At 66.5% G+C, this 22,590-nt stretch overlaps 4 protein-coding genes across 4 annotated transcripts; 2 read left to right on the top strand and 2 right to left on the bottom strand.

Annotated features, from left to right (window-relative positions):
* On the top strand, positions 1-1,462 carry CHLRE_10g434550v5 (uncharacterized protein). Its single transcript, XM_001697915.2, has one exon. The coding sequence runs from the start codon at positions 83-85 to the stop codon at positions 1,415-1,417; it is 1,335 nt and encodes a 444-aa protein (XP_001697967.2). The 5' UTR covers positions 1-82; the 3' UTR covers positions 1,418-1,462.
* A 1,282-nt stretch (positions 1,463-2,744) lies between these two features.
* Positions 2,745-9,686, bottom strand: CHLRE_10g434500v5 (uncharacterized protein). Its single transcript, XM_043066698.1, has 8 exons — positions 9,288-9,686; positions 8,279-9,194; positions 7,852-8,053; positions 7,538-7,695; positions 7,194-7,338; positions 6,824-6,987; positions 5,001-6,701; positions 2,745-4,838 (listed from the first exon to the last, which is right to left on the bottom strand). Exons 1-8 carry the CDS (start codon positions 9,314-9,316, stop codon positions 4,149-4,151), a joined length of 4,005 nt encoding a protein of 1,334 aa, XP_042920095.1. The 5' UTR covers positions 9,317-9,686; the 3' UTR covers positions 2,745-4,148.
* A 471-nt stretch (positions 9,687-10,157) lies between these two features.
* Positions 10,158-13,271, bottom strand: CHLRE_10g434450v5 (uncharacterized protein). Its single transcript, XM_001702601.2, has 9 exons — positions 13,109-13,271; positions 12,865-12,959; positions 12,614-12,769; positions 12,305-12,462; positions 11,745-11,891; positions 11,324-11,533; positions 11,028-11,148; positions 10,675-10,853; positions 10,158-10,541 (listed from the first exon to the last, which is right to left on the bottom strand). The coding sequence occupies exons 1-9, from the start codon at positions 13,161-13,163 to the stop codon at positions 10,469-10,471; spliced, it is 1,194 nt and encodes a 397-aa protein (XP_001702653.1). The 5' UTR covers positions 13,164-13,271; the 3' UTR covers positions 10,158-10,468.
* A 135-nt stretch (positions 13,272-13,406) lies between these two features.
* On the top strand, positions 13,407-22,352 carry CHLRE_10g434400v5 (uncharacterized protein). The gene is made up of 9 exons (XM_001702417.2): positions 13,407-13,566; positions 13,815-14,068; positions 14,225-14,610; positions 14,770-16,316; positions 16,476-18,596; positions 18,752-19,610; positions 19,748-19,929; positions 20,087-20,398; positions 20,533-22,352. Exons 1-9 carry the CDS (start codon positions 13,498-13,500, stop codon positions 21,706-21,708), a joined length of 6,906 nt encoding a protein of 2,301 aa, XP_001702469.1. The 5' UTR covers positions 13,407-13,497; the 3' UTR covers positions 21,709-22,352.
* Positions 22,353-22,590: the final 238 nt, after the last annotated feature.

Raw genomic sequence — 22,590 nt, 5'->3', positions numbered from 1 at the left:
CACGACCCTGGCCCAAGCAGGCATCTCCCAGCTGCAGTATGACGTCACCAAGGCCGCCGCATACTATGCCATCACCATGAAAATGCACAAGACGCCGCCCGGTCTGCGCTTCTTGGCGTGCTCCCACGCCTGCCCAGTCACCGCCATCAGCGACGTCGTCACCGCCAGCCTTCGCACGCTCGCCGACGCCTTCCGCGACATGTGGCGTGACCGCATCGGCACGGATCCCTGGTTCTGCCTCCACTCTGGCGCGGTCATGGACTCCGTCTATGCCTTTAATGCGCAACAGCTCCCACGCTCTAGCGTCACCGCGCCCCAGGCATTCGACTTTGCTCGGCTCTACACCAACATCCCCCATGCGGAGCTTGCCGACACCATGGCGTCTCTCATCACCGCCACGCTCGCACATGCCCAGCGAGTGGCCATCGCAGTGACCGTCACGCCGCCCAAGACGCCCGACGGCCGCCGCAAGTACGAAGCCACACTGCTGACATCCGACGCCGCCCACAATGCGCCTGCCTACCGGCGCGACCCCATGACCGACGTCGCCGTCCACACCTTCACGCGCGACCAGTTCCTGGTCCTATTCCGGAGCCTGGTCTGCTCCACGTTCATCCGGTTCGGCACGTTCGCCCTCGTCCGGCAAACGTGCGGCATCCCCATGGGCATCTCCGCTGCCCCCTTCATTGCCAACCTCTTCCTCGCATGGTTTGAGTACCGTTTCTTGACACAGCCCGCCGCCACAGCTCAGCGCCAGCGTGTCCTGCACGCCTTCGACCTCACCAAGCGGTACCTGGACGACTTGTTGGCCCTCAACAACCCCTTCATCACCCGCCTCCTCAGCGTGGACCAGCGATACGCCGGCCTACACGGGCTGTACCCCGCCTCACTGCAGGTGGAGGCGCAGTCGCACCCCCACTTGCAAGCGCAGCTGGCCGCCGACACCGCCGCCATGCCGTTCCTGGACATCTTGCTCATCCTGCGCACCACGCCAGCCGGCCACGCGCGCATCACCACACGCCTGTACGACAAGCGGGTGCAGCCGGTGTTTGACGGTGTGCGCCTGTCCCGCTTCATTGGCACGGACAGCAACGTCAATGAAGCCAGCAAGCGCAACATCTTCACCGGCCAGTTTCATCGCCTGCGGCGTGTCGTCACGGAGGTTGAGAACTTCGCCTTTGAGACCGCCAACCTCATCACCGCCCTGACGCGCATGGGCTACCGGCGGCCCCGCCTCCTGGGCGATCTTCAGCGCATGCTGCAGCGCACGCCTGAAGCCTACTACGTGCAACGACGCCAGCGGCACCGCCCCGAATATGCCGACTTGGTGGGCCTCACCCGCCAGTACCTCGCCGGCCGCCGCCACTTCGACAGCACTGCCAGCCCCGTGGAACTGACGCAGTCGCATTATTGGTGATTATTTGGTTTACTCCTGGTTTTATGTCTAATTGGTTTTTTTTGGTTCATGCGCCGCCGCCCCCGCGGCCGCCTTGGCGCCCTGCCGCCGCCCCCGCGGCCGCCCTGGCGATGCGCCGCCGCCCCCGCGGCCGCCCTGGCACCGCGCCGCCGCCCCAGCGGCCGCCCTGGCTACGTGCCGCCGCCCCCGCGGCCGCCCTGGTTCTGCGCCGCCGCCCCCGCGGCCGCCCTGGCTACGTGCCGCCGCCCCCGCGGCCGCCCTGGTTCTGCGCCGCCGCCCCCGCGGCCGCCCTGGCGATGCGCCGCCGCCCCCGCGGCCGCCCTGGTTCTGCGCCGCCGCCCCCGCGGCCGCCCTGGCTACGTGCCGCCGCCCCCGCGGCCGCCCTGGCTACGTGCCGCCGCCCCCGCGGCCGCCCTGGCGACGCGCCGCCGCCCCCGCGGCCGCCTCGGCTACGTGCCGCCGCCCCCGCGGCCGCCTTGGTCACGTGCCGCCACTCCCGTGGCGCCCGGTCGCCGCCGCGTCATCCCAACAGGAGTATTCGTTGCGGGCGTGCGCGGCGGCGGCCTCCCAACCCATACACAGCCCTCTGGAGATGACGATACCGTTACCGGCCGATCCAGGGGCTTCAGTGTGTTGAGTTCCGTGTGCCTTGCTTGCAGTGCCCCTAGCCCGCGTTTGCATACCCCACTAACACACCTGCCCCCACCCGGCCGGCAGCCGCCGCCCCGTGCGGCTGCCGGTTTCATGACGGGTGTGGGGAACCGCAATGCGGTCCGCACCCGTCACCTGCCTGCTGTTTGCTCCCTTGCCTCTTCGTCAGCGTTTGTGTTTCCAGAGTCGGGCTTCCTGGTGTCGCACGGCATGCATCGCACGCGCCCATGCCAACCGCAGTGCGACCGGGATGAGCCATGCAGCGATCGCGCTGTCGTTACTTCCTCGGCCGCCCGGCGCACTTGCTCATTTAACCGCATCCATCACTTCGCCATACTTAGTGTTCTTCGTTTATCCACCCCACGCAGCGCACAGCCACAGCCCGCAGCCCGACTCGCGCACCATGTCCTCGCGGTTGTTTTGGGGGTCACGTTGCTTGCCTCGCGCCTAGCGCCATAGCTTTTCCGCGGCAGTGCATCACGCCTCCTGTCCCTCCCTCCCTCCCATACATGTCGTGCTGGGCACCGGTGGCGCTGGTGTTCTCCAGGTTGGTTTCGGGCGCATCCTTTCTGGTAGTCCCAAGCAACGCCCGGCCGCCGTCGCCCAGCCCAGCCATCCCAATACAGCAGCCGCTTTCTGTCAGCCAGCCATGGGCGCGACCGTCCACAGCGTTTATCGTCGGTTACGAGGTAACATGTGAATTCGCAACTTGCGCTACTGACTGCCTACTCTCGTGCCGCCTGCAAGCCCACTCCGCCGTCCGCTCTGGTCTACGTACGCATTCGTTCCCACCACACTCGTAATTAAAGCACTTTGAGCTAGACGGCATCAATAGTTCCGCACACCATCACTAAGACCATGGTTCGGGAGTAACGGTCCGACTGGCTGAAGTCAGCTTGGCGTCAGTGCGGCAGGGGTTGGGACAGACGTGTCTGGTCCAGGGGAGGTCAGTGGCATATTGGTGATACGGTACTGCGTGTTGCGCCTGCATCGTAGAGCAGCGGATCTACACGCCTCGCCTGGCGGTACATGCGTGTTACACACTTCCTTCCTGTCGGCTCTAGCCTCCACTTGCCTATCCTCACGAAGTGCCGAGCGCTCTGCACGTTGTCGGGGGCCGTTTCATCCCAATATCACTAATCTACTTGCACACCGTACGCACCACACTCGTCATTAACGCGCGCGTCACATTACAGCTCGAGCGCCAGCGCCGTTATTGGTAACGACGGTTGGGGGCAGCTCGTGTCCATCTGCGCCCATGTCGCACCGACCCCCCCGCCCGTCACGTCGAAATCATGCGGAGTCCCATGGCGGTGCCCTGCCGCAAAATCACGGCTTTATTCATTCTCCACACATGCTAGAATGCACGCCACACTTCTGTAGCTTGAGGGATTCAAGATGAATGTTGCACACGACTCTGCATTCTCACGCCCACATTAATGACCAACCAGCTTCACGTTTCTGCGTGAAGATCATGCAGGCTTCAGCAGCCAGCCGGCCTGCATACATCATAGAAATACGCGACACAACGAGTGTGCCATTCACGTTCTAAACCTACTCGAGATGCATGGTTGTGTATTGTGGTCACATCAGGTCATTCGGCTGACGCCATGAGGTGGATTCCGCCATCAAACACGGTATCGACCTGGCTACAACTGCCGACGTATAAACGAATAGTCGCATGCTTAAAGGCACCACAAGTATGCAAGGCTTGCGCTGATAGACCAACAAGCGCACCGACTCGTGCATTACGCAGTGTATGCTGGGCCGTATCGCAGCGCGCGCATGCATGCATGCAGGACGCGTGTGCCGACATGCAGCACCCAGCTGCAACCTGCTGCGCTGGCTCCGTGTTGTTGGCTATGAGCTACCCATTCGGTCCTCACCCTTCCAACCGCTACATCCGTTCAGTAGATCTCGTGATAGTACATCCGCCCGCTCTTTTGCAGCGGGTAGACAACCACATGTGCCCAAACACCTTTCCAGTTTCCACCCAATGCTTTGCCTCGCGCCTCCGCCTCTGCCCAACACCAGTTCTCGGCGCAGCCGCATTGCGGCGGGCGCTATCGCTGGCTTCTCCTTACAGCACCACGCCCCACCGAGCGTCTGCACCGGCACCGGCACCACCGGCCCCTGCGTGCGCCTCCCGCGAGTGCCGCCGCGCCGCGGCTGCCGCTGCGCCTGCCTCCACGTCGCTGCTTTTGGGCCGCGCCGCCTCGTGCCCCAACACCGCCTCCGTGTCTTGCTGGTGCTGCTCCTGCACCAGGTGCAGCGCGTTCTCAAACTTGTGCTCGCCCTCCTTGCTGGCGTCCTCATCGCCGCCATTGAGCGGCAGCACCTTGGCGGTCCAGTGCTTCAGCCAGCCCACCACGCCGCCGCTGTCCTCCGGCTGCTCGCCGGCGTGGCGCGCCGCGCTGACCATGAAGCCCAGCCCCACGGCCACCGCCATGCGCTGCAGCAATGTCAGCTGCTGCCCGTCCGCGCCCACGCCGTGGTGCAGGTTCTGGTCCTCGCGCAGCTGCCGCACCGATTTAAGGACCTCGCCGCCGTCATGGCGCGTAATCCAGGGGTGCTGCAGCAGCTCGGCGGCGCTGGGGCGCTCGGCGGGGTTCTTTGTCAGGCAGGCGCGCATGAAGGCGTGGCACTCGGGCGAGAGCGTGTCGGGGAAGGACACGATGTCAGCCCACAGGATGAGAGCACACGCCAGCAGCTTGTCCTCCGCCTCGAACGGCAGGCTGTTGCAAAGGATCTCGTGCACCAGGCAGCCGACCTGCGGCAACGAGCGGCAACGGCACCATTGTAACAACCAGTCAGCACAGCGCAGTATGTACGGTATTAACTTGGCCTACAGCTCAAGGGGTAGCCCAAGCCAGGGCAGACCTCATAATGCTGAGCCGGATGCGGCACGCAAGCCCTCCCAGTATTCTCGTACCTGCCAGCAGTCGACCTTCTCATTGTAATGCTCCTGCCATTCCCAAGGGTTGCTGGGCACAAAGATGGACGCGTCGCCGGCGCCGCCCGCCTGGCTCTGGCGCGGCGACGGGTCCGCGCCGCCTCGCCTCGCGGTGCCGCCGCCGCCCTCCTCCTCCATGCCTCCGTAGCCGGGGCCCCCGCCCTCACCGCCCTTGCCCACCAGCACCTGCCCAATGCGCAGCGTGAGGTTGCGCGCCATGGTCCGAAGCCCCGCCATCATGTTGCCGGTGGCGCTTGCCTCGCGAGAGGCCACGCGGGACGCGCCGCGCGACGCCGCGCGGCTGCGCGCTGACTGCACACGCGAGCGGTTGGCGGACGCCGGCTCCTGCAGGGGCGGCGACAGCATGTCCTCGCCGCCGGATAGGCCAGTGGTAAAAGAGACGCCAGTGCGGCCGCGCTTTAGCACGGTGGGCTCATCGCCATCGTTACTGCGCGCCGGCGAGCTGGGCTCCTGCATCAACGACTCCGCCACAGGCCCAGGGCCGGCGCTGGTTGAGGCGCCGCCGTCTGAGCTTGCGGCTTTGCCAGCCGCGTCAGCGCCCGCGCCGCTCGAGTGATTGGTTGCCGAGGCCGGGCTGCCACTGGCTGCTGCTGCTGCTGCTGCTGCTGCGCTGGTAGGCATGACAGCCGAGCTAGGCCGCGAGCCTTTGGCTGGCTTGGCGGCGGAGCTGGGCCGCGAGCCGCGGCTGCTGCCGCTAGCGCTGCCATTTCCGTTGGGAAGCAGCGGCTGCGACGGCAGATAACCAGCTAGGGAAGCCATCGCAAACGCGCCGAGTTCTGCCGCAGGGATGTAGCCCATGATTGAGGCCTCGGCGTGGTCGGGGTCGCCTATGGGCGCCTGCGCATTCCGAGAGCCTTCCGCTGGCTGCCGCGGGTGGCCTGCCTCGCGCTCCAACGTGTCCCCGCCTGAGCCCGGCGAGCCCGGCAGCTTGCTGGGCGCGCGGGGGTCCTCTGGCCACACCTGGCCCGCCTCCGGCGACTGTGCCGCCGCTAGATCGGACGCCCCATCCGCGGCAGCGGGGCTAGATGCCGGCAGCGTGCCGTCCCCAGTCCCTGAAAGCGGCTGCGTCGGCTCCTCGCCTTCTTGGCCGGAGCTTGCCACCGGCCGCAGCCAGGGGGCGCTCATCTCATCCAGGGTGCTCTTGCGCCGCCGGGCTGGTGAACCCGAGAAGCTGCGGGCGCTGCTCTCCACGTTGGGCGATAGCCATGACGCGTCGGAGGTGAGATCCACGCGGCTGCGCCCACGTAGCGGTGACATGCCGCCGCTGTCAGGGCCACCACCACCGTAGTTTGACGCCTCGCGGCTGAGGGCGCCGGTGGCGCGGAGCGAGTCCGGGCCTTGCGCCGCTACCAGTGCGGAGGATGACATCCGGGAGCGGAGGCGCGCGAGCGGGTTCATAAGGCTTGAGCGGGACATGCCCGAACGCTCTGGGCCCGGCGGCACAGCGGCATCGTTGGAGGCTGGCGAAGAAAACCACGGCGGGTCCGCGGCGGCGTTGGAAAACATGTTTCGCCGCGTCCCCCCATTGGAGTTGATAGGCGAGCTGTTGTTGCCAGAGGCCAGCGGAATGTTAAGCTGCGTTTGCGTGCCGCCTCTGCTGCTGCCGTCGTTCGAGAAGCCCTGCATGCGCACTTGCTTGTTCTGGTGCGCGTGCGCGCCCTGTACAAGCACCAGCAAGCAGCAGCACCGGGCGAAATCAACTTGTCAGCGCGCCACAAACGGAACGATCATAACCGCACATAAAGCAGCCGATCAGCTATGTGCGGGCAACCCTTGCTCACGTCGTGGCGGATGCCGGTGCGAGGGCTGGGCGCGATTCCGCGTGGCTCATCCTGCACCGCCAGCATCTCCGGCGCCATATAGTCCAGGAAGTGGATGCGCTCATTGGGCGGGTCCAGCCGCTGGTCCACTGCGCTGGTGAAGTGGCCCAGCTTCAGGACGTCCTCTGCAAATGGCGATGCAGCGATACAGCATAAAATTACGATGCCGCGGGTAACAACGACTTGGGAGTGTACAGCAGGTATTGACTTGGCGATTGCGGGCTGGAGGAAAGGCGCTGGGATCGTAACAACAGGCGGTTGACTCACGCAATCGTCGGGGCGAGGACACAGACCCGAATGCATTAGTGTCTGCCTGCGCGCGCGTGCTCACCTCTCCCGAACATGACATACTCGGGAAATATGGCGCGGTGCACGACGTTGATGTTGTGCAGGTAGACCAGGACCTCCAGCAGCGGCTTCACCACCTTGGTGGCCATGAACAGCTCCGTATACTTCTCGGGGTGCGACATGGAGTCCTGCAAAGCACATACGTGCGGTGGGTGCACACGCGGCGCATACGGGGCTGATAAGATTGGTACGGGATGCTGGCCCTACTTATGCAAGACTTGACCGCTGCAGCAAAAGTGAAACTTGTCTGCATCATACGTGCAGTCCCCGTGTGCAGTGAAGCACCATCCCCGTGACCGCCCGCCGCCCGCCGCCAGCCCCGCCCACCTGCAACAGGTCACCCTTGGTGGCGTACTCCTCCACAATGTACAGCGCCTTCTCGTCCTCCCACGTGCCGCAGCACCGCACCAAGTGCGGGTGCTCCAGCATCTGGGCAAACGCTAGCGCGCGCCGCACGCCGCGCTCGTCCGGCAGGTCCATCTTGTCTATGCGTCAAAAGCATAGCGGCGTAGCCGCGCAGGGAACACATTTCGTCAGTGTCTTCACAATTGTAGCCTGGCTACCCCAGGGCGCAGCAAATTAACTGCAGCAAGCGTGGTGCAAATTAATGTGCAACGCCGTGACCTCCAAACAGCCCTCACCCTTCTCAAACTGCTTGAGGATGTAGTGCTCTCCCGTTTTGATGGCGCACGCGAAGTAGGCTGAGGAATAGCGGCCCGTCAGGTACTTGAACGTCAGCGGCTTGAAGTCGCTTAGCGACGTGAACCACAGCGGCCCCTCGTCCACCTCCTCCTCCGACTTTTCGTCTTCCGAAAGATCCTGGTGCACCAGCTTGGCGAACACCTGCGTCCAGTGCACGTGCCAGGCAACATCAGGATGAGTATGAGCGTGCGTCAGTCAGGGGCCTGCTCGAAGGTGCTCACTCACGGCCCTATCTCGCTGACGGCTTCCTGTGCATGCCAGCCCCTGCCATCCCATACCCCTGATGTCGCCGTCAAACAATAGCACGCAAAGGCCACTACAGCACCCCGCCCAGCTGTGTCAACGCCCGATTCAGCAGACACCCACCCTCTTTGATGTGTGCCCCAGGATGTCAATCACACTGCGCCGGCGGCCGCGGCTGGCCCCGCCTTGCTCCTTAAAGCTGCGGTTGCCGCTTTTCACTGACCCAGCCCCTTCCGCGTCCGTGAGTCCGGTTCCGCTTGACCTGAAGCCCGTGGCGCTGTTGCGGAAGAAGTCCATCACCGACGCGCGCCGCGTCTTCCTGCCCATACTGGACTTGGAGCGCTGCAGCCCGGAGCCGGCGCTTGGCTCAACGGAGTCCGTGGTGTTGAGCCCGGGGACACCCACGCTTTGCGCCGTGTCCAGCAAGTGGCTGGGCCGGAAAATGTCCAGCATGCTGGCACGTCTCCGGCGGCCGGTGGAGATGCCGCCCACCGTGCTGGGCCGCCCTCCCTCCCCCTCCGTTGCCGGCCCCCCGTCCGCCACCGATGGCGGCCCGGATTCCGCTGCATCTGACGGCGCCCCGTGTGGCCCCAGGCCAAAGGACTGGCCGAAGGATTGCAGGAAGGAGCTGTGGCGTGCGCGCCCTGGTGACGGCTGCCCCGCCGAGCTCAAGCCCTGTGCCGTTGGGTCGCGGCTAGGAGACAGCTCGCCGGGCGGTCCTTTGGCCGTTGACTGCGACCCGAAGCCCAGGAACCCTGCTATAGAAGTCCGCCGGGTCTTGACGCGCTCGGAGACTACACCGAAGCCAGACACAGCCAATGCTGGTGGCCGCGGTCTCAACGATATCTGCCCATCTCCATCATCCTGAGCTATCAAGTCATCAGTTGCTGGGAGCAGCTCTGTCCCGTTCCGAGAGGAGCGCAGCGTCGCGCCCTCACGCAGGTGTTCCGAGCTGAGGCGCTGCGCCGAGCCTGGACGCCCCGACGGCCCAGGTGCATCCAGCGCTGCAGAGACCTGATGGGACGTCCGCTCCCCAGCCCTGCGCAAAGTTTACAAAGTCACGCGCATTGCGAAAATGCCCTGCTTGCCCCTCTTTACCCTGCCTCAAATTCAACAGGCGTAGACTCCTCACCCTTCTTCCGCTGCCGCCTGGACCTCCATTTATTCCGTCGCTCCCTATGCAGTGTGCAATACACCCGGAGCCACCTGGCGCCCGCACATCCTCTGGCTGCTTAATGGGCGTGGTAACAAAATGCCGTCGTCGTTCAACTGCTGACGCGCCACAAACGTCAAGCAAAGTGGCCAGGATGAGCGGGCTCTGGTCCACCGCAGCTCCCACCCGTTGTATTGCGCCTATTAAACACAGGTTTCTGTATGAAGATATAGAGGCATCAATGAAACGGCATCCCCGGCCACACTCAGGACCGTCGAAGGTCCGCCTGTCAGTACTGGTAAACGTTTCCAAAGCTGTTCAGCTGTGACTTGCTTAATCTAATCAAGATGGTAGAATGTACGTGTGTTATCTGTGTATGTCACGAACGTAGCTAGGGTATGCCGATGGCGAGTATGATGCTGACACGGTGCAGGTTCTCCTAGTCTCGAAGGGTCTCGGGGTTAGCGGGGGCCTCGCGCCCCCCCCCCCCCCCCCCCGCAGTCCAGGCGCCGCGTCTCACCCGCACGGAGCCCAGTGCGTTGGCGACCAACTTGGGGTCAGGTGGCGGGGTGTAAGGGGGCTATCGGCCGCCGAAGCGGCCTGGACGGCAAAAGAGGGTTCACCGCCTCTTCTCCAGCTGCGTTCGTGATGGAACATGGCAAGGGGCAGGAAAGCGTAGTCCCGATGTGTGTGGCTCCCACCCGTGCCCACATAAATGCGTAGCAAGAAGGGACAAGGCATTGGTGCGTCGTTCGCGCGCTGTGCCTCTTCTCCAGCTGCGTTACGCACAGGTCTGGCCGCGCAGGTCTTGCTTCCTTTGCCATGTCACTAACGACGCATAGGCCTGGCTGTGAATCAGAGTTACAAGTTATGTTCAGAAGCCAAATGCTGTTTCGGGCCCTGCCCTTAACCCGCCTCACCCTACATTCCACGGTAGTCAACACGCCGAATCCGCAAACACAAAGCGACCCGCCTATCACAACCTCACCGCCCCGACGCGACCCGATGAACAAACCACACCTTGTTGTCATGTTGCTATGCTATCTAGGTTCCTAAGCCATGTCTAAGATAAGCTCCGGCCGGCACGCAGTGCCGCCACAAGACCAACAGCACATAACGCTGTGGCGCCTCCAGTGCTGTGCTTGGATGCGTCTGCGCCCTCACTGCTTGATGTTGTAGTACTTCCGGACCGACTCCGGGATGTCCTTGGCCACCGCCGACATATCGCCCCACCTGCAGCAACCATGAACAGGTCCGCGTGGATGAGTCTGTGCCACGTGTCCACTCTGCGAAACTCAAGCTTGTCTCGCCTGCTCCCTCCCCCTTGTCCCTCCCTGTACCCCGCACCCAAGCCGCAACCACCCACCGGTAGCCTCCCACGCGCGCGTGGCGCACGGGCTCAATCGCCAGGCCGTCCGTGACCTTCTGCGGCACGATGCCCAGGTCGGCATAGCCCAGAGCGCCCGCCGGCACCACCTTGTCGCGCAGCATCTCCTCCACGTAGTCTTCCGTCGCCAGAGGGCTGGTCATGGGCAGGCCCGGCAGCTGCGGCAGGCGAGGCGGAGGACAGGAGGCGGCGGGTGGAGATGACCGAGGGGAGCGGAGGGATACAGGGAGCGGAGGGAGGGCAGGCGCACAGAGACAAGGTCAGGCAGGCAGCAGTGTACTGATACAAGCGCACGAATTGGACTTGACCCAACCCGACGGCTGCCCACGCACCATGCGGCGCACAGAGTCGAAGGGCTTGTACATGGCCTTGACGGCCCAGGCGGGCAGATGCACGGTGTCGTCGCGGTAGATGCGCAGCGTCTTGAGGAGCAGGTCGTACACCTCACGCATGCTGCACACGCACCGAGGTGAGCGGACCACAATACGGGTCAGTCGGGTCAGCCTTAAGGCGGCTCATTTGCATAAGGCTACAGCCTTCCTCGCTCCCAAGCCTGAGACCTAGGCGCATCCCGGGCCGGCCGTGCAGGCCGCTGCAGCTGCGCTACCCTCACAGCCCGCCCACTCACGTGAGCACCTCGGGCCCGCCCAAGTAGAGGGTCTTGCCCGCGGTGTCGGGCTTGCGCAGCAACGCCGCCACGGCGTCCGCCACGTCCAGCACGTAGGTGGGCTGGATTTTGTTGGAGCCCGACTCCACCACGGGCGCGAACACCGTCAGCGTGAGCTGGTAGATGAGGTAGTTGTAGAAGTGGTCCTCAATGCCCACGATGTCGCCGGGGCTGGGGAGGGGGAAATGCGGGCGGGCGGACAGCGGTCCGTAAGAGGGTGGGCAACCAGTACGGCATGCGGCGCAAAACGCGACGGAAAGGAGAACACAGGCCGCCGAGACAACACGCCGTGCCCGTGTGTCCCCGGCGCTGACGCAATGTCTCATGCTTTTCATCGCATCCCGCAGACCCGCATATGCAACAGGTAGGCACGCAGGCTCACCGCACGATGGTGGCGTCCGGGAAGGCGTCCAGCACCTCCTTGTCGCCCACCGCCTTGGTGCGCATGCGCAGGGACTTGTGGTTCTCGTCTGCGCCCATGTCGCTGAAGTGGATCAGCCGCTGCACCTGGCCCGTCTCCGCCGCCAGCCTGCAAGCATCAAGCGCACGAGCAACATGAACAGCAGGTGGGGAATAGGTGCCTGGTGCACGGCATGCATCCTGGGGACCGTGGGTCGCGCGCAGTTGCCCTCCCGTGTCAACCGCCCCTGAGCTGCGCGCTCTACACCACGTGCCGCTGCCACTGGAAGCTCGTGACGGGTGCCATTTCGGGAGTATGCATCCCGGCGGTAAAAGAACACTTAACACGCAATGCCTACTGCACTGAACGTCGCGCATGGTAGAACTGCCCTAAAGCTCCCACAGGCTACTATGGCTGCCCCTGACCTGAACCCTCTCATCAGTCTTCACCCCCGTCCGCTCTGTCCGTCTTCCGCTCTCTGTGTTGGACCCGCTGCCTCCCGCGCCTTGCGATTGATGCTCGCTGCGCCCGGCCCTGCTCACTTCGCCAGGCGCTTGGGGAAGTCCACGTGCACGTCCTCAAACGACCAGTTCTTAGTCTGAAGGCGCATGCCCACGCAGTTAATGATAACATTCGAGCGGCTAATAGCACGCTTGATGTCGTCATCGTTGCGAATGTCCAGCTCCGGCAGCAGCACAATCTGCATAGCAGGACCACGGCGTTGGGGGCGGGCTCCATTAACCGTGCCACGCTGCCCCTTGCTGCGGCTTTCTGCCCTTCCCCACCCATTCCTGCACATCCCTCCCCCCCACACACACATGGCCACATGTGTCTCCTCCCACAGCCCGCACCTGGCCCAGGTCGCCCATTTGCTTTAGGTGCATCGCCTCGTTCTCCGTGCTCCGGAAGGGGCACACCACCTGAGAGCCGCGCTTGGCGAGCTCGTTGACGATGTACGAGCCCAGGAATCCGTTTGCACCGAAAACGGTGGCAGTAATGCCGCTTACCTGCGTTGGGGAAAGCAAGGAGGCCAAGGCTCAAGCAATGCCCGCTACTGATTGTGCCCGCAGGCCCCTGCTGCCGCGCCAAAGCCCCTACGCACCGACGAGCGACCTCCAGGGCCAAGCTTATCCGCAGTCATGAGCGTGCTGCTGTAGTCCCGGCTGGACTGAGACGCAGCAGCAGCCCAGCGCAGGCCTGTGCCAGCGAAAGAAGCACAGTATTAGCTTCATATCCATTGCACTGAAAGGCTGCTCAGGCTGCGCTGATGCGTCTGCACGCGTGACTAGCCCCTCGCCAAGACGTGCATTGTCCTCCCAGCGCCTGTAACGGGAATACGCCCACACCTGCAAGGCGGGCCAGCGCCGACCCGGCTGCGTTGCGCCCAAGGATGGGCAGCATTTTCAACCGGGGCTACCCAAGCAAATGGCACTCGCCAGGACCCCCCTGTAATCTGTGCAGCCCAAAATGCCGCAATTGAAATACCGAAAAGAAGCAAGTATGAAGCAGGGGATGCGGCGTGCATGCAAGTGCGGGCTCGGTCGCTCCGTCGCTGGAGCAGGGATGAGCTCGAGTCGTCGATGCTTTCCCCCCTGCGTCAACTGTCGCTGGTAAAAATTTAGCTTCTGACCATACGTTATGAGACTTGATTAATACAGCTTGACCTTGCTTGCGAGTTTGCTTGGAAGAGATGGCCATTTCGTGATAGGCTCTACAGAGCCAAAGTGCCGGAGCCATGGCACCAAAGCCTAAGAAGCCAGAGGCTGCGCCTCCTCCACCGCCGGAGCCATCCCCTGACGACAACGTGAGGGAGCGGGGCATTTTGTCTTTTGTCTCTTAGAGCCGGGACTCCGAGGACGCGCCTTGCCGCGGCCCCTGCCGCGGAAGCCTAATTGACAACATTCAAACTTGGATCGCATATGAATGGCCGTCCTTAGCGGGGTTTCTGGAGACGGTGTCCGCACTCTAGCGCTGCGACACGCCCTTTTCCCTACCCTTAACGAGCCCGCGGCTTCATGAACCGGCAATTCCCGCCTGTCCTCTGCCCCGCAGCTGCCGCAAGACATCAAGGAGCTGACGGAGTGCCCATTTGAGGTCACTTGGAAGCCCGTTGTCTCTATCGTGGACTATGGCGTGGGTGCGGACGCGAAGGGCATCCAGGCCACGCTGAAGCGGAAGGAGCTAGCGCGCTACATTGTCCTGCATGAGGCGGTGCTTCGGTTGGATCCTGCCACGCCTCTGGGGCAGGAGGCTAAGGCCGTCCTAGATGCCCACATAGCAGCTGGCCAGGGGCCGGAAACATGCACGTAAGTTGACTGCTGGTGGGGGAGGGTTTGGCATGCCGCGCCAGTTGGGTCAGAGGTGCAGGTGGGCGCCTTGCTTGGCGGCAAGATACAAGTCTCCCAGCACCCATCCTCCAGCGTAGAACTGGCTCGAGAACATGTGCACAACCTTCCCCGCAGTTTTGGCCCGGAGCTGAGCTCCAAGCTGCTGGCCGACAAGTTTGCTCGCGACCAGCTGGCGGACTGGCGCGTGGAGCTGCACCGCCGCCGCACGCGGCTGCAGGCGGCTCAGGACGACGCCACCGCGGCGGCGGCGGGGCTGACAGCTGCACATGAGGCCGTGAAGGCCGCGGGAGAGGCGCTGGCGGCGTACCACCGCGGCGTAGAGGAGGAGGAGGCGCGGAAGGCGGCGCAGCGCGCCGAGGAGGGCGAGGAGGAGCCGCCGACGCCGCTGGATGACGAGGAGGGCGCGGCGCCGGTAGAGCGGGAGGCGCCGGCGGAGGAGGTGGCGCTGGAGCAGGCGAAGGCAGCCGTGGTAGCGGCGGAGGTACAAGTTAGGGAGACCGGTGAGTATGGGTGGAAAGAGGTAGGCGGGCATGGGGCTGGGGCGCGCAGCTGAGCGGAACAACACTAGTTCCGCTGGTTGAGGCTAAGCCCGCTATCATCATATCCGTTTGCATTGCGCGCTGACGCTGTATTATGCTGGGCTGCTGACTCCTGCGCAGCCGAGACTGCGTCCCGGCTTGCGGCCGTCCAGAACGAGCCGTTCGTGTGCTATCAGACCTACATCCTCAGCGGCCTCACGCTGTCACTCGCCTCAGTGCGTAAGGCGCTGGAGGAGGGCACGCCGCTCCGGGGTGTGCTGTGGGCCAAGGCGGCGGCGCCAGCCGCGCCAGCAGACGGCGCCGCTGCCGCGCCAGATGCGGCTGCTGCTGCCGCTGCCGCCGCCGAGCCAGCCCCCTGGTACGCTGCTGTTAAGAAGGCGGCACAGAAGGCGCTGTGGGAGGATGTTTTGGCGCAGCTGGTGCCGCTGGAGGTGCAGGTGCCAGCCTACACGCCGCCGCCGCCGCCCGAAGCGGAGCCCGCCAAAGGCAAGAAGCCGTCATCCGCAAAGCCCACGGCGGCCAAGGGCGCCAAGGGCGCTGCTGCCGCCGCCGCCGCGGCGGTCGCCGCAGCGGCGGTGGAGGCTCCGCCAGCGCCGCCCGAAGACTCTCCCGGTTGGGATGCAGTGTCGGAGGTGCTGAAAACGCTGGCATACAACGTGCGCACGTACGATGAGTGGCGGGCAAAGGTGAAGGTGTACGACGCATCGAAGTACGATGAGGTGCCCGCGCCGCCGCCCGAACCTGAGCCAGAGGCGCCGCCGCCCCCTCCCCCCGAGCCGGTGCTGCCGCCGCCTCCTGCAGCCGGCGCCAAGACCCCCTCCGCCAAGGGCGGGCGCACCACGCCGCCTGCGCCGCCACCGCCTCCTCCCCCGCCCCCGGAGCCGGAGCCGGAGCCCACACCGCCGCCGCCGCCGCCTGCCGGGCCCATGCCGCCGCCGCACAACCTGGGCTACTACTCGGCGCTGCTGGACGGCGTGCCGCTGGAGCGCGTGTCGGTGCCGCTGGTGATGCACGCGCTGCTGGAGCAGGTGGCGCGCAACATGGCGTCGGGCGAGGCGGGCGAGGACCTGACGGAGGCCGGCGGCATGGCGGCGGCGGAGATGGCGGCGCTCAGCGCGCTGGACGGCGCGCTCAGCGCTCTGGACACCGAGCTGCAGGAGGCGGTGTTCGCGCCGCCCAAGCCGGAGGCCGCCGACTACTCGCTGGTCTGCGAGGTGGACGGCCTGGCGGCAGCGGCGGCCGGGCTGACGACAGGCTGGGTGCGGGCCGCACCGCCGCGGCCTGAGTCGCCCACGTCGCACCTGGACGCCGCGGCCGCGGTAGCGGCGGAGCCCAGCGTCCTGGGCGCGCCGGCGTCCGAGGCCAGCGGCGGCGCCGGCAGCGTCTTCGGCGGCGCCTCCTACGGCACCGGCCCCGAGGGCTTGTTCACGCACTCCGGCACGCTGGATGTGGAGGCGGTGGAGGCGCACATGCTGCGGTGCATGATGCTGCCTGGCGCGCAGTCGTTTGCGGATGCGCGGGCGGCGGCGGGCGAGCTGGCCGCCAGCGGCTCGTTCGGCATGGGCACGGGCCTGGACGCGCTGTCTAAGAGCCTGCGGCGGACGGCACTGCAGGCCGAGGCGGAGGCGCTGCCCGTGGCAACCATTGAGCGCTACCAGCTGCTGCAGGTGAGGCGAGGAAGCAGGTTTAGGAACTAGGACCCCAAGAAGTAAAATACCGCGCAACCGGACCTACCTTCGCGACCTGCCCAATCCCAGGCAAGGCCTTGATCCCAAATGCTAGCACCAAAACGCGCACTTCTCATCTCTTCGCGCCCTTTCGAACAGGCCGCGGTGGACCTGCTGCCGCCGTCTGCCAAGCTGTCGCACGAGGACGCCATCCTGGCGCGCCACTGGCACGAGCCGCTGGACGGCCCGCGCCTCAAGCAGGCGCTGGCGGAGGCCGTGACGGAGCTGCCGTCCATGTCGTCCGTCTACTACGGCCCCGCCGACAGCGTGGTGGTGGCGTGCTACGCCGCTGAGAACCTGCGCAGCACCGCAGCCGACCTGCCGGTGGCCATGAACCTCAGCGCCTTCGTGCGGCGCGCCGCCGCCGCGGCGCCCGGGCCCGTGGACCTCCCTGCCAAGGTGTACAAGATGGCGCCCGAGCTGGCGGCGGGCGTGGAGGCGCACCAGCGCACCGCGTTCCTGTACCCGCAGACCGCCTGCATCGTGAGCGCGCCCATGCCGGCGGTGACGCAGGAGGCGGCGGCGGAGTCGGTGCCGCCCGGCGTGCAGACGGCGGCGACGCTGGCGTCGCTGGCGGCGGAGGGCTCAGCGCCGCAGCCCACGGGCAGCCTGGCCATCTCGCGCGGCGGCGTGGCGCTGCGCTGGCGTGAGGGCTCCGGCGCGCCGGCGGACAAGGCGCCCGGCGAGGGCGCGAACGACCCCTCCGGCGCGCCACTGCTGCTGGGCACGCTGCCGGGCGGCTCCGTGCTCAGCGCCTTCCACGTGGTGGACCCCGCCGCGGCGGAGGCGGCGCGGCTGGCGGAGGAGGAGGCGGCGCGGCTGGCAGAGGAGGAGGAGGCTAAGAAGAAGGCGGAGGCCGAGGCCGCAGCGGCGGAGGAGGGCAGCGAGGACAGCGGGCCTGCCTTCAAGCCCATGATGAGCGCGGCGGAGGCGCTCAAGGCCGGCAACCGCGGCATGTTCGAGGACGAAGACGAGGATGAGGACGAGGACTACGGCGGCGGCGGCGACGACCTGAACACGCTGTTGAACAAGGACAAGAAGCCGCCGCCGGTGACGGCGCTGCAGGTGACCACGCCGTCGGGGCACCTCATCCGCATGACCACGGACGGGCAGGTGCTGGTGGCGCCCGCCGACGACCCCAGCCTGGCGCCGCCGCTGGCGCCCTTCCGCGGCGTGGCCGTGCACGGTGCGCCGCTGCCGGGCGCCGACCTGGCGGCGCTGCGCGCGCCCGCCACGCCCAACGCCTTCCGGGCCGTCACGCGCGACGGGCTGCTGGTGTCGGCCGCGCGCGGCGCCGTGGCGCGCGTGCTGTGCCCCGACGGCAGCGTCAGCGAGCGGCTGGACGCGGTGGAGGGCTGGCTGGGGCCTGACGGCGCCGCCGCCGCCAGGGGCTGGCTGCGCACGGCGCTGGACGGCACGCGGCTGCGTGAGCCGGACGAGGGCAGCAAGCCCAAGCCGCCGCCCACGCCGCCGCCGGAGCCCGAGTCGGTGGCGGAGCCGGAGCCGGAGGTGAAGGGCAAGGGCGCCAAGGCCGGCGCCAAGCCGGCCTCCAAGGACACGCTAAAGAAGGGCAAGGGCAAAGGCAAGGGCGGTGATGACGAGCCCACGCCGCCGCCCACCCCGCCGCCGGAGTCGCGCCGCCCGCAGCCGCCGCCCCCGCCGCCCTTCACGCTGGAGCTGCCCGCCATCGGCTCCGCAACCCTGACCGACCCCGACACCGGCGCCCGCGTGACCACACGCGAGGACAACGTCATGGTCGTGGCCTACCCCGCCGGCGACGTGCTTGTGCAGGACTACGACGGCACCCGCATAACGCGCGCCGCCGACGGCGCCTGGAGCGTGGAGATGGACGGCTTCGCCCCCATCCTGGGCAGCCCCGCCGGCCTCACCATCTCGCCCTGCCCCGGCGTCACGTTGTCTTGGGACGCCACCACGGGCGTGGTGACGGGGACGCTGCCCGACGGCAGCGCCGTGCTGGCGGCGCCCCATGCCGCGGCGTTTGCGCCGGCGGGCGTGCAGCCGCCGCCGCTGGCGACGCTTGCCTCGGAGCCGGAGGCGCTTGATGAGGACGAGGACGATGAGGACGAGGACGAGGACGGCAACATGCGGAAGAAGCCGAAGAAGGAGGACCCGGTTGCGGAGGCGGTGGCTGCAGCCAACTTGCTGGACGAGCTGGCGGCCAACCCTGACCTCAGCGGCATCTTCCTCTTCGACCCCCGGGTGCGTGTGCATGGGGCAACACCTTGCTAGTTGTCACCCAAGTGGGCTCCAGGCAAGTCCTGTAGTTTTCTGCATGGGGCGTTCATGCATATGCTTATTGTTTGCAACTGGACCTGACCGTTGCTCTTGCCCCAACTCATTTTCAAAACCCGCAGGGCGGCAGCTGCGCCTTCTACGAGTCCGAGCAGCTCCGCTTCTTCCTTCTGGGCCCGCTGGCGCGCGGCGCAGCGCAGGCCGCCGCCAAGGCCAAGGCCGGCGCAGACGACGACGAGGAGGACGACGACGACGGCGGCCGGCCGGCCAAGGTGTTTGATGTGCCCAAGCCCTACTGGCCGCCGCCGCCACCGCTGCTGCACATCCACATCCCCGAGCTGCCGCCGCCGCCCCCGCCCCCGCCGGTGGTTGAGGAGGACGAGGAGGAGGTGAAGCCAGCTGGGGGCAGCCGACGCCCCTCTCTCATGGACCCAGACGCCGGCAGCGATGCGGAAGACGAGTATGGCAACTCTCGCCGAGGCACGGCCGACGGCGCCACGGGCGCCGGCGACGGCGAGGAGGCAGCCCCGCCGCCGCCGCCGCGCCCGCCCACGCCGCCGCCACCGGAGCCCGTCATCACCTACCTGCCCGTGGCTCCTCACATCAAGCCGCGCATCTTCGTCATCCGCAACGACGGCTCCGGCTTTGAGGTTCTTGACACGCAGCTGGTGAGTAGCTACCTCGCCGGCCGCCGCCAGATGGCGGCGGAGTCCACCGCGCGCCCCGGCTCCGCCGCCAAGCCCGGTGCCGCGCCCGGCGCCGCCTACGGCATGGCTGTGGAGCTGCGGCGTGAGGAGCTGCACGGCGGCGAGGAGGAGGGCGCGGTGATGCACAGCGTGCTGGTGCAGGTGCCGCAGCGGCCGCCGGCGCTGGAGCCGCTGCCTGTGGGCGGCGCGGCGCTGCTGCAGCGCTACCGGCCGCACCTGGAGGAGCTCATGCCGGCCTTCAAGCGACTGGCGCAGCTGGTAAAGCCAGAGCCCGGTGAGTGAGCGAGAGCCGCAGAGGCCTGGAATTGGGAGACGCGTTAGGCGGCTAACTTGTCTTCTGTGTTGTATCGAGGTCGCGCCCGCTCCGCTACGTTGTTAATCACGCTTGGCAATGGGTAAATTGCAACGCAGGCGCCGGCCTGAGCACCGCTCAGTACCTGCCTCGCGTCATGTCGTACGAGCCGCCGGTCGTGCGGGCCGCCGCGCCGCTGCCGGTGCTGGTGTACCGCGAGCTGCTGGAGCTGCCCGCCCTCAGCGGCGAGACCATCGCCACCATCCGCGAGGTGCTGGCGCAGCAGGCGCGCACGGAGCAGGTGCGCCGCCTTCTGAGTGCTCCGCCGCGTGTAGTCACGCAGTCTTTGTTGGTGTAGCGCACTGGTGATCACACAAATGCGCATCTTACAAGCTTTGGCATTGCATCACCCGTTCTGATGCATCCCCGTTCCTTCCTTCCCTTGGCCACGCCCGCAGACGCAAGCCATGATGTACGCCCAGGCGGTGCCCTACAGCGACCCCCGTCCGTCCGAGACGGCGGCGCAGGACGCGGATGTGCTGGCTGGCATCCTGGCCATGCGCTCCAAGCCCCCCATCGGCCGCGTGCGCAGCGTGGCAGCTGAGGTGCGGCGGCGGCGCGAGACGTCGGATGCGGCAGCTGTGGCGCGGGAGCAGGCGGCGCGCGAGCGGGAGATGGCGACGGCGATCAACAGCGAGAAGGAGAAGCGGCCGTGGCCAGTAAAGGTCGGCCCTTTCGACCACACGCCCAAGCGGCCGGAGGAGGGCATGGTGAGTCGGGCTGCGCTTCGCTGGTGATCATGACGTGCTCAGCAGTGTTAGAGGGCCCACCGCCCTTGTGTCCGATTTACCTCAACCGCTCCTTTCCTTACGTATGTGGCACTCCTGTGCGTGCTCCGAAACAGATTCTGCCGTACTTTGGCTCGGAGGAGGGCATCCTGGCTCTGGAGAACGACCCCATCATCCAGCAGCCCATCAACCGCCGCATGCTGCCGCCACGCCTGCCGCCGCCCGCCGCCACGCCGGGCGCGCCCTCCACCTACTCCCCCGGCGTCTACGTGGCGGACCGCCCCGCGCCGCCGCCAGGCGGATCGGACCTCGGCGCTGGAGCCGCCGCCGGCGTCGAGTACTCCTCACCCAGCCGCCTGGGCGCCACGGGTGCCTCCATCATGTCGCGCACAGGCGGTGCCGCGGGCACGGACTTCGCCTACCCCGAGCTCGCACACAGCCAGATCCTGGCGCAGCATACGGAGCGCGCTGGCCCTGGGCCCAGCCTCAAGTCCCACGCCTATGATGTGTACGGGCAGCCGCGCACGCTGCCGCCGCCAGTGCCGCGGCAGCACCGTGCCGACGAGGCGGAGGCGGCGCTCAACGAGTCCTACCTGCGGGCGGAGGCCGACGCGGTGCGGCTGGGCAAGACCTCCTCCACGCAGCTCATCCGCGCGGCGGGCAAGGCGCTACGGCAGTTCGCGCTGACGCCCTCGCACCTGCACCTGGGTACGGTGCCCGTGGGCGCTGTGGCGCACCGCACCGCGCGGCTGGCGAACGTCTCGACGGGTGCGGCGCGCTTCAGCGTGGTGCGGCCAGAGCTACCGCTCCGCGCCATTTACAAGCCTGGGCCGGTGGCGGCCGGCATGGAGGCGCTGATCACTGTGGAGTTTGTGGCGGAGAAAGTCGGCGACTTTGTGGGCGAGGTCACGGTGAAGAGCGAGCTCAACGTGCTCACGATCACCGTCAGCGCCAAGGTCGTGCCGGCGCAGGACGGCGGGGACGAGGCCGCGGTGGCTGCGCATGATGCGGGCAGCAGCCCGGCCCGGCGGGGCCTGGAGTCGGCGGGCGGCGGGCAGCTGCCGCCGGTGACGTCCGGCCGCAAGTCGGCGTCGCAGTCGGCGGTGGGCAGCCGGCTCACCAGTCCGCTGGCGGGCGCCTCGCGCGGCGCCTCGCCGGCGGTGGGCGGGCACAACGTGGGCGGTCTGGACATTCCCAGCCTGGATGAGACAAAGACGTTGAATCAGGTCATTCACGGGGATGCAACAGGAGGAGCGGGCGCGGAGGAGCCCGCGCCGGAGCCCGCACCATAGGGGCTGTGCGGAGTGCCAGCGGTGTCACGCTGTGCTGTCAGTAGAATACCTTAGTATGTTTGGGGGCACGGAGGAAGGAAGAAAGACGCGGCACGCGTGCGGGAGGCCGTGTGCTGGATGTGGTGGGCAACAGTCGGGAAACACATAGGGCTGAGTGATGGGTTGGGGTGTCCGCACTAGCGTCTTGAACTGAGGTGGCGCTGAGGTGTGCGCTCGCGTGTCGTGCACAAGCAATGCATCGGTGTGCTGTAACAATGGATCTGCCGACTCTTGATCACCATGCAAGGGCCCAGGGCGTCTGGTTATCGTGATGTCTACATGAGCAGATAGACCCGCACAGTCGGGCCCTGGGCAGTGCGTTCCAGCGGCACTCACTGTCGTGGCGTAGTCACATATGCACGAACGTTGCGCTCGCCCGCGCTCTTCCTTGTTTCCCCGGCACCCCTGTCCCTGGCTTTTGCTACTGATACTGACTGGACCAGAAGATCCGAAGTTGTGAGCAGTCAGGTATCCAGGCGGGGGCAAGGCTGGGAGCTGGTAGGAGTGGGAGGATTTGCGAAGGGCCGGATGGTACACGGGTTTGTCCCCCCGGAAAAGTCTGACAACCGTTGACGTAACTTCTCAACCTGTAACCGGCTGCCATGTGCTATGGGCTGAAGCGTCCGTCATCACCTGGTCACCACCAGCTGGGGGCTGGACGGTGCTACCGGCAGGGGCATCCGGTACACCGTCCAGCTCCAACACGCGGGTGCGCGGGTCCTCTGGGAGGCACCCGCGGGTTCCCGGGAGCCTTCGGCGTGCCGGGCCACACAGGCCCAGGTCGGCACGGGATTCCTACAGTTGTGCTTGGCGACGCGCCGCCCTTCCTTGAAACAAACTTGT

This window comes from Chlamydomonas reinhardtii, chromosome 10 (genome assembly GCF_000002595.2).
Source record: "Chlamydomonas reinhardtii strain CC-503 cw92 mt+ chromosome 10, whole genome shotgun sequence".
In the NCBI taxonomy this organism is placed as follows: Eukaryota; Viridiplantae; Chlorophyta; class Chlorophyceae; order Chlamydomonadales; family Chlamydomonadaceae; genus Chlamydomonas; species Chlamydomonas reinhardtii.
This window is presented reverse-complemented; position numbering and strand designations above follow the sequence as displayed.

Coding starts and splice junctions, on each gene's coding strand:
- CHLRE_10g434550v5 (XM_001697915.2), top strand. CDS start 83: ATGCACAAGACGCCGCCCGGTCTGCGCTTCTTGGCGTGCTCCCACGCC.
- CHLRE_10g434500v5 (XM_043066698.1), bottom strand. CDS start 9,316: ATGGAGGTCCAGGCGGCAGCGGAAGAAGG. Junction 9,195..9,287: donor CAGGCGGCAGCGGAAGAAGG/GTGAGGAGTCTA, acceptor AACTTTGCGCAG/GGCTGGGGAGCGGACGTCCC. Junction 6,988..7,193: donor GTATGTCATGTTCGGGAGAG/GTGAGCACGCGC, acceptor CGCCATTTGCAG/AGGACGTCCTGAAGCTGGGC.
- CHLRE_10g434450v5 (XM_001702601.2), bottom strand. CDS start 13,163: ATGCTGCCCATCCTTGGGCGCAACGCAGCCGGGTCGGCGCTGGCCCGC. Junction 12,960..13,108: donor GGCGCTGGCCCGCCTTGCAG/GTGTGGGCGTAT, acceptor TCGCTGGCACAG/GCCTGCGCTGGGCTGCTGCT. Junction 10,854..11,027: donor TCGACTCTGTGCGCCGCATG/GTGCGTGGGCAG, acceptor CGCCTGCCGCAG/CTGCCGGGCCTGCCCATGAC.
- CHLRE_10g434400v5 (XM_001702417.2), top strand. CDS start 13,498: ATGGCACCAAAGCCTAAGAAGCCAGAGGCTGCGCCTCCTCCACCGCCG. Junction 13,567..13,814: donor AGCCATCCCCTGACGACAAC/GTGAGGGAGCGG, acceptor TCTGCCCCGCAG/CTGCCGCAAGACATCAAGGA. Junction 14,069..14,224: donor CAGGGGCCGGAAACATGCAC/GTAAGTTGACTG, acceptor CCTTCCCCGCAG/TTTTGGCCCGGAGCTGAGCT.